The 10,514-nt window shown below is 38.1% G+C and overlaps 1 protein-coding gene across 1 annotated transcript in view; it reads left to right on the forward strand.

Annotated features, from left to right (window-relative positions):
• The window catches only part of ANGPT1 (angiopoietin 1), a 172,880-nt gene that overhangs the window by 68,747 nt on the left and 93,619 nt on the right, over nt 1-10,514 (forward strand). The window contains exon 2 of the mRNA XM_064442236.1: nt 10,322-10,477. Coding sequence (XP_064298306.1) covers nt 10,322-10,477 — 156 coding nt within the window. The remainder of the gene's footprint in view (nt 1-10,321; nt 10,478-10,514) is intronic.

Below are 10,514 nucleotides of genomic sequence, written 5' to 3' on the forward strand. Positions count from 1 at the left end.
GAAGGAGGGGAGAGGGGGAACGAACCGCCGAAACGAACCGCCCGCGCCGCAGCCGCGCGCCGCCCGCCGACCCGACGCAGCCCCCGAGCCGCAACTGCCCCCCCTCAATATCCTGGTCACGGTGTCACACGGTATGGGATGAACCTGCCATTGGCCAGCCGGGGTCAGCCCCCCCCCGCCACGGCCCCGCCCCTCCCAGCCCCCCCCGCCACGCGGCAGAGCGCGGGAAGCTGGAAAGGGAGCTGACACCTCCCCCCCCGGGAAGAGAATTAACCCCTTCTCAGCCAAAACCAGCACAATTAGGCGAAGGAAAGGAGGAGAAAAGAACAGGGACTTTGATTAAAATATTCTGTGCAGTGTAGATAGGATTCTTTTAAATATTTTTCAATAAATAAGACACGTTGAGGTGAGCAATCTCATCCGCTTACAAACACCTTGGCTGCTCAGGCGCTCTGGCTTGTCAAAGGCTTCACTGAGAGTCAGAAGTTGGTAGCAGCATGCTCTGCCATCAAGCTGACCATGAAGCACACTGTCACTGCAGATATGCTCTGCTTCCATTTCTCCTTGTGTTTTGAGGTAAAGTTAGCCACATGAACACTAATCATGGCCACAAGGATCACTGGCCCTGCACTTCATCTGTTTCTGGACAAGGCAAAGCCCTACCCTGGTTCAGTCCTTAGCAGGTGCTTGTGAAACATCATAGGCATCACAGACAGGGAGTACACGATAAGATTTACATTTCTGGTAATGCTAAAACTTTAGGAAGCTTGAATTATTCCCTGTCACCTAGAAAGTGATATGAGATCACTTTGAGTTTTCCTTACCACTACATTATTTACGATAGAAGCACACACACACAGAAGACGGGAATGTATAGTGCACAGATCGTGAGTTCTGCTGAGTGTTTTAAGACCGGGGGGATGCAGGGAGTAGATGTTTTGTGGATCTCTCTGGGTTAAAGGTAAAAATAAGTAGCTGCCGGGAACAGTGGGGAAGGTGTTTGATGGCCCAGGGGATCCCCTTGCATTCCTGTAGCCCCGTATGTATTGAAATTGCAGTACTTTCAGTGGTTTCAGTGCATCTAAGCTTCCCATTTGTGCTTTCAGAAAAGATCCCAAATTAACACTGTAGACTATTGGCAGTCATCATCATAATATAATGTCCTGGGTCTTCAGCTGACTTTGAGACTCTATCAGGCACTGATGAAAGGCAGAAGGGTAATCTCCAACAAAGTTACAGCCTACACAGAAAAGACATATAAATGGTAATAAAAAGGATTTGTGATTTCTTCATCAGGGAGGACCTAAGATAGACACTCTAAGATCTGAAGGAAGAGCTCATGGCAGTGAACAAAGAGATTCCCCTTTTGTGACATTTATGTAAGGCACTACAGGAAGAAGTTGTTTGTGCAAAGACTAGAACGTAATGCAGCTGAATCTTAATTTCACAGCCTTTCTTGGAAAAGTGTTTTCATACACAGAATACCAACAATATGCTCATATGTCATAGTGATGAATGTAAGAAACCAAGCAGAATTAAAAATAGATTAAGTGATACAATGTTAAGTCATTATACTACCTCCTATAACAAAAATAAAAAGTTATATATAGATTCCAAACTATACTACAGTTTCCCAGGTTCACTGAAAGTTTAGCTGTAAGCTGACAGTGCAATATAGCAACCAGAACTATTTATGCAGTTTAGAATTACATTTTTCAAGAACTGTATGTAATGTAGTGAGGAGATATTTCAGTGGAACTAATTTTGATTTTAAGTCGTATGTCCATCTTCAGGAATGAGCTATAAGGTGTCTAAATATTCTTCTACACAAAAATTGCTACAAAATTAGTCATTCTGAAAAGTATTCCTCACCAAAAGTATCTTTGCAGAAGAAAATTAATTAGTTCCACACCTTAATAGAAAAATATTATTTTAAAAAAATCCCCCCAGATGTTAATTTGTTTAGGGCAAGATTGCAGATGTTGCCTTTTCTACAGTTATACCTTCCCCTTCAGTGTATACTGAAGGATGGCTCATGTTTGCAGTCAACTGTATAATCATAAATTGATTTAGTTTATAAAATTAAGTGGTTTGGAATGTTAGATCAAGAAAGAAAAATACAGTTGACACTATAATAAAATTTGTAGAGGTTAACATTAAACTGGATAATTCTTTGAAACGAAAATATTACTAATCAGTAAGAAATAGGAACATATTGTTCTGATTTACTTGTTATAAGTAGTTTCCTTATGGGATCGTTTTATCGCATTTGATATGATTTTCAGTCATGCTGCTTATTGACTTTATTAAGCATTAAGGTTAACAAAATGAGAGAGATCTAATATTCATACAAAAGTAACTGAAATTGACTCTTAAAGTGTTTTATATGCTTTTGTAATAACTGTAATTAATTACACATTAAATGAAAAAGAAATTTCCTTTACACAGATTTGGGGGTTTTAGTCTAGAAGCAGGCAACCTTTTAGAGTGATATAAACCTCTGAAAACAAATTGAAAAGATTTCTTGAAGATGCCTTAGTAGAAAGCTCGGTTTGAATTATCAGGCCAGTACCATCAGTACTTGGCCTAAGTCCATACCCTGTCGTTGATATGCCAGATACTTCGCAAGGAAGTGAAACTTAGCCTTGTTGCTCCCATGAATTATCCATATATTGAATATATTGGGTAAACCTAACTACAGAAGTCTTCCGATACATTGAAACAAAGAATTCTGTGTTCCCTATATCTTGTCTTGACTAGTGTATCAAGGACTATTTCTATTCCTGTTAAAGTACAATGCTGAATAAAAATATTTTTGCTTCCAGTTTCCCAAGATTCCAGTGGGATGCCATACAGTGTATTTTTCTACTGTAGTTATCCATTATCGCCTGTTACATTTTATGTCCTTTACTGTGTAACATAACATGGTACAGAGGTGCCAAGCTACCACTGACCCAAGCTTGAGTTTCCAGAAATGGATTGATTTTCAGAGACTGTAGTTTCTAAAACAGCCTAACAGAAGCACTTGAGTACAATACAGTGCTGCCATTTTATAGTTGCAGAGCTGGTTCAAACAAGTTTCTCAGCTGGTTCTGCAGACTGCATCCCTAATGAGGTGTATTTATACATTCAGAAACATCCTCAGTGACTTTCCTCATTTTGCTCATTTGTTCCATGCAGAACAGTTCCTATTCTTTGTATCATTATGTGTGTGTGGTGGGGGTGTTAATTTGTTGTGTCTTTAATTCATGAGACTCCTCTTTTTTATTGGTTTACTTCTAAAAGCTTTATTAGGAGATGAGTTTTCCAAACCTCTTCTCAGTGCAATGGAGATTTTACTATGGAGTTTGATTCCAAATATTGAGTCTGTGAGCTTAGGTCTGAAGTAAAATAATAAAAAAACTGAGAAGAATGAAAAATAGAACCAGAAAGAACCATAAAATACCATATAATCTGCCTATTTTTTACCTAAAGTATTCTTTTAAGACCCCCAGTGATGGAGTTTTCACAGTTTTCCCACAGAATCCCTATCAGTGTTTTATTATGTGTACTGTTAGAAAACTTTCCCCCTCATATATAAAAGTTAAACTTCACTTATTGCAGCTTCATGGATGTGGAAAGCAGATTAAAGCAGATTATTCTTTCTCTTTGCAGTTTTATGTCCTAGTCAGTTATTTTCTTGTTAACCTTCTTATTAAGCTAAACTTGCCTAAGTTTTTCAGTTTTCTAGAATTATAACCTTTAGTTGTCTACCATACAGTCTCTCAAAATAATGCACATCTTTCTTGAATTGTGCATTCAGAACTGGAGGCAAAACTCCTGCAGACACGTTACTGATGCTGAATGCAGCAGAAAAATTACTTCATGTGTTTTGCAACAATCTTTTATATCTGTTACCCCTGATTTCTTCTGACAAAAAGATGTCTGGTCATCTTTTTGTTTATCTGAAAAGGAAAACCTGATGGTATTTATTTTATTTTATTTTATTTTATTTTATTACTAGCTAAAAGATTCTTCTATATTCATAGCAAACTTGTATTTAACTGAAGGTTGCTATAAAACCAAGCTCAACTACCATGAGGTCACATGTCATTAGTACATTGGAAGTCACCTGGATTAGAAATCTCAGTATCAGTCAACTGTGGCTGAATCCAACACTGTGCAGCTGGTGTGTGCTGAGAATGCAGCTGTGGTTTCCTGGTCACATGCTGAACTAAAAATTAGTGGTTATTTGTATCTGTGACCCTCCACACATATGACCATTTGTTCAAAATTTATGTATATAATGCAGGCTATAAGTTAAACACAGGTAACTGAAGCTTGGCATTGAAGCTGCTGAAGGGTGTAGGGCACAAGTCGTATGAGAAGTGACTGAGGGAGCTGGGGTTGTTTAGCCTGGAGTAAAGGAGGCTGAGGAGGGACTTCATCACTGTCTACAACTACCTGAAAGGAGGTTGCAGCGAGGTGGGGGTTGGTGTCTTCTCCCAAGTAACGAGTGAGAGATGAGAGAAAATGGCCTCAAGTTGTGCCAGGGGAGGTTTAGATAGGAGGTGAGGAAAAATTTCGTTACTGAAAGAGTGGTCAGGTGTTGGAAGGGTGCCCAGGGAAGTGGCTAAGTCACCATCCTGGAGGTATTTAAAAGATGTGTAGATGTGGCACTTAGGGCCATGGTTTAGTGGTGGCCTTGGTAGTGCTAGGTTAAGGGTTGGACTTGATCCTCTTAAAGGTTTTTTCCAACCTAAATGATTCTATGATCAACCATCAATTCTTCCTGATGGCAATTACATATATTAATTACATTGCATAGTCAGATAGTAAACATGAAATGCCAAAGATTCAGGCATTAAAGGATTCAAAAATTTAAGGGAAAGTATCCTTGATGTGTTTGGAATATTTGGTTTGGAAAAAAACAACTGAATGTTTCAGTTCTGAAATGCATATATTCATTTCAACATGAGGTAGTTTAGGGGGATAAACACACTCTGCAAGTCACTGTTTCTCTGTCAGGAACAGAATTTAGAAAACCAAATATTGTGATTTAGGGTTAAGATATAAAAAAATAAGTAAGAAATCAAAATGATGAGTTGCAATATTACAGAAATCTATGAAACTGGAGAAACAATTACACAATAAGAATTGCACAAGTGTTGTGCAAATAGTTACTACCATTAAGGGGCAACTGAAAAACTAACAGCCTTATTTTCTTGCTGCCTTAAGGCAAAAAGCCTGGATATATTGTATTTTAAAAAAAGATAAAGCAGAGTTTCTATAGCCAGCTTTCCTCAAAAATGTTTGTTTGGCTACATACAGGTTTGCTGGATTAGTTTTCTGGTTCCTTTTAGAATTGAAACCCACAAATATTTCATAACCAATGATTTCTTTGTGAAAGCTTCATATACTACATATCCCAACAGGCCTTCCTGTGAGTCCAGTGTGTGTTCCAGTCACTTAAAGCTTTCACTTTATCTCAGTAATGATTGATTTAATAAATTCACTGGAATTATCAGCATGCATCCTGTATCGTCTTAATGTAGACAGTTACTCAAGATCTGAGGAAGTTTCTTCCTCAGACAGATCACTTCTTGTCTCCTTTGGTGCAATCTGTATTGCAATCCTACTAAGTCTAACTGAGGATAGATTTGGAAAAGTAGCCACCTTCATTGTCTATTTGATGGTATATCTACAGTTGGTTTTGTTTTTTTTTTTTTTTTCCTGGCTGATGTGCACTTTCCTTCACATGCTTAAAGCCCAGGTAAAGTCGTTCCAGGTCAGGTACAGATTAGCATTATTCATTGCCTTTATGTGCCATCCATGTTCATTCCCCCTGATTATCACTGATCACATACAGTCAGAAAGAGTGGAAAGACATATTATGGTTGGTCTCTACACCTAGAATCTGTAATATGAGAAGGCTACATCACTGTAAATTTGTTTTATCAATCTTTTCTCACTGACAAATAATTCATAGAAGATGCTATTTTTTAAATACATGTATTACACAAATAAAATCACTTTGCTTGGTGACAAACTCCTTTCTAACACCTTTGGCTTCTGCAAAAGTTAAAGAAATTCTATGGTATTTTATATATTTCAACTTCTTCCAATTTTTTCTTACTAAGACTGTTTGCGTATTTATAAAATACGAATTACATTGAATGTCACATTTACATCTAACTCCCCAAGGCAGTTTGTCAGTGTAGGGACGTATGACCCTCCCTTAGACAGAAAAACAAAGAAAGAAGAAAAGAACTTTCATTGGTTGTTGTGATATAGTATTACTAGTACATCTTCAGGTATGCAAAGCAAGACAAGACAAAACAGCTCTTACAAAATATCACTGGAACCTTGTCTTTCCATTATTCCAAATGATGTGTAACACATGGTTAATGGTAGGAGAGAGAAAGCAGTCTATTGTTATTTCAACTTGCATTCTTGTTCTAAGGCACTGTATGAAAACCTAATGTCATCTGGATATTATAGCAGTCCTTACCATATAATTACATGGGACCAATATTACTTGATCAAAGTAAAAGAAAAAGCTCTTATTTTATTTATAAGCCATCTGTCACAAACCATTATCATTTACTTAGGCCCTGAATTACAGTTTCCATTTTAATAGTTCTATTAGTGTTTGAGTGGTTTCTGTGAGGATTATTCAATAAACATTGTCCAGGAAAAGCTAGCTACTTTTAATGCATAATCCTCTGGAATGTTTATTAAACAATAACACTGAACCTTCTGACAGTTTTATTTTTGAGAACGTTATAACATTATTATGCATCCCACCAGTAATTCTGCATTACTAAAAATTCCTGTGCAATGTAATGAGTCTTACTGAACGCAAATGCAGCTGAATTAATAACAGGGACATCAATGCACTTTAGAAAGTCATATAGTGGAAGGGCTGGGATGGGAGGAAAAAAATGCAGAAAGAAATATTTTTCAGTTTTTCAAGAAAAAGTAACTGAAATAAGAAGAAACAGTATTATAAAGATTTGAAAATCTAAATATAAAATGTAGATTCACCTGAAAAGAGTATTTCATCATGCATTATATATTTACTGTTTAGTGCAGAGTCTCTGGACAAATTGAATTTAACTTAATTATAAGATGAAGGGGTTCTAAAAAATAATTTAAAACCATAAATGTTCTTGAATATACTTCTGTGAATAGGTTGCTGCATCTCACATTTTCTGTGAGGCCACCCTGCAAAGATCCTTTTATCACCTGTTAAATAGATGCTATTCCTCTTAACTAACCATAAAGAAAGCTCAGTACACTTAATACAAAGCCTCCAAAGAATGGAAGTCTTCAGATAAAACTCAGTGCTTGGCCATAATGAACCTGGTTAATGTTGGTTTCCCGCAGTAAAAATAATAGGTGAAATCTTGGCCTACTGAAGTTAATGGGAATTTTGCCATTGATTTTATCAGGGCCAGTATTGCAACCAATAAATCTACTGAGCAAACTAAAAGAAGTGGGTGAAGGAAGGAAAGGGAAATAATGTTACAGAACCTACACGTTATTTCAGTCCTTGTTCTGCCCTCCTTTGCCTGAGTGAATAGCTCCCGATACTCCTGAGATGTGCTCACGAAAACTATTGTGGCAGTGTACCGAACACCAAATATTTACAAAAGCATTTAATGAGTAGTTCTGAAACAGGAAAATCAGCTTTGTTGTTATAATGAGTCAGTCTCAGATTCAGAGGTTGTTTTAGGGGTGAGTAACCAAGGGCAATTGCCCAAGGCTAGATACCACAGGGAGTGTGTTAGACTACAAGAATTAAAAACACAAGATATGCAATATGCCTCAATCTATGCCTGTGTTCTTGCTAGTCAAAACCTGCTGTAGCTCCACACAGATGAAGTTAGATCTTTCAAATACATTCCTTTCTGTAATGTGATTAAAATAACAGGCAAAAAGTTATAGTTAGAAATATAAATGTATTTTTGTCTTTCTATATTTATATCCCTATCAATGTTTCTTTTTATTGATGTGTGAAAATATCTAGTTTCTGATTTCTGATATGTAATAAGTGTAGCCACCATATTTTTGCATGGGTTTTCCCAGACATCCATCACACACATGCACCACACACGGCCCATGTACAGCGAAGCAGTTTCAGAAAGCTGCGAACTAACAAGTCAAGTGCTGTACAGCCACACCACAGACATGCGATGGTTCCATCTAGAAACAAAAAACACTGGATGTGAGGAAATGTATGTGTTGGTACCCCATCATGGGAGATACCATTGTACTTGAGAGCCCTGTATTTCTTTAGGAGGTGAAAGCTGTGGGAGAAATTTGAACTTCTTGTTCAGGTGTTCCAGAATCTGGCCCAGAATATGGGAAGCACAACCATCCAGTTTGTGGGCTCTTTCATAGGGATTATTTGCAACCAGGGGATAGTTTGGGAAAAAGATACTGGTTATAAAACAACAAGAAGCAAAGGGTCACTAAAAATACATTACTTGATGTGAAAGAGATACACAGGCAAAATACTTGTGTATATAAAAGCATGGTGTAGAAATGAGATGGATCTGTAAAATCTCCCTTGAACTAGCTTAATATCTGTAACATTTAACTCACAATAACAAACTAAAACAGAGTAAACTTACACTGGAAGTGGAAAATGGTAACAACCACTGCAGAGATTTTGCAATGCAGTTTTCCTTGGCTGTTAAATCTCATTTTAATACTTATCAGAGAATTCAGCAATAAATTTTCCCCATCACTTAAAACACCCTGCAAGTTTCCAGCCCAGAGTGGTTACCTGGCAATTCAAGCAAATGTTTTTGTTGTCTGAAACTGCAGGACATCCACTTCAGTTTTGGCTGTCATGGGTGCTTCTCCAAATTGGGGTAAACAAACAAAAAACCAAACAAACCACCACCAACTGTCTTATGCAGAAAATATTTTACATCGTGGCAGTGTTCTTTCTCTGTAAAAATGTTTTCAAAACTACTAGGAAGTGCACATAAATGATTAAGGTTTTAATAAATCTTTTGTGAGCTCAGCTGATGTGGCTCATCAAAACATCCAACAGTAGTTATCCCTACGCACAGGAATGTTTATAGATAAGATGGAAGCAGCCCTTCTTATTAATCACACTGTATATCTGACTCCTGCGCCTTTCTTCAGTCTTTAAATCAACTCCATCTGGTTCTTACTAGTTGTGCAGCTTACCTTTCACAACGAAAGAAGCTTACTGCTGCAGAAGCAGGTCCAATGTGATTAAAGTTATTAGGTAAAAGAGTGATTGCTTAAGTCTGGAATCAGCTGACCATAAAAAACCATGATCAGCCACAAAATGAAACTGAGGACCAAATCTTCACTGGGTGTAAATTGGCTGGACTCCAGCTGACTTTAGTGAAAGGTATTGAAAACAATGTTCTGGCCACCTTTATTTATGTAATACTTCATGGAGCACATCAAGCAAGATGCCAGAACAATGCTTGTATACGTAAGAAACTCATCATATTGCAGACTAGTCCTGGGATTATGGTCTGTTGTGGCAGGGCAAGGACCTAGCTAGAAGGGAATGACCCTTCCTATGTTAACTATAACAAGCCAAAACAAAACATGACCCTCTTTCTGGGGTATCCAATTTAGAGTGTCCTAATTCAGATTCTGTTCAACAGACTGCAAATGCAAGCCAAACAATATCAAGACAACAAAAGCAGAGGAGCTAAGCAACTTCCTATGTATTTTGGTCAACAACTTTTTTATTGCCATGACAGTGTCTCCACTCCTCTACAATTTTTTGGTCACAGCTAAACTAAGCTGCATTTATTGCTGAGTTTGTGAAACTCTTTGTGGGGGGTCTAACCCAGTAAAAAATCATATTGCTGAATGACTGTGAGATAGGAACAATCCAGGGGAGATGATAGCATATCATAGGATCTCTTCCAGGTAGGACCCGCATGTAAGTTATGATGTACAGGTAGGACCTGATATTTCCCTGTAATGAGCTTTGTTCTTTTAGGGGTTCATTTTGGAGCTGCCATGACATCTCTATCTCAGATGCTCATTGCAGCCTTGACACAGATGGAAGAGGCAGGGCCTGCTCCAGCTCATGCCAGCAGGCCTTGGAAAATACTTGGTACTTGGAAAAACATTGGGCCTTGAGGCTAGAAGGGGCTACCCAGACAGTCAGGTCCCTAACCCAACAGTCACAGGGTCAGCTGAGACTTGGGCTCCCCTTGAAAATGTTGAAATGTCACCATTTGTCAAGAATGCCAGCTATGCACCCATGTGTCACCAAATGCCTGAAGCCTGAACAAGTAAAAATACCACAGCTACAACATTTTCTCTCTTACAGCTTGAGAACTACATTGTGGAAAATATGAAATCAGAGATGGTGCAGCTGCAGCAGAATGCTGTGCAAAACCACACCGCCACCATGCTTGAGATAGGGACCAGCCTCCTCAGTCAGACAGCAGAGCAGACAAGAAAACTCACGGATGTTGAAACCCAGGTATGTTCCCGGAGCAGTTTTCTAAAAGCTGTTAATT

This window comes from Phalacrocorax carbo, chromosome 2 (genome assembly GCF_963921805.1).
Source record: "Phalacrocorax carbo chromosome 2, bPhaCar2.1, whole genome shotgun sequence".
NCBI lineage: Eukaryota > Metazoa > Chordata > Aves > Suliformes > Phalacrocoracidae > Phalacrocorax > Phalacrocorax carbo.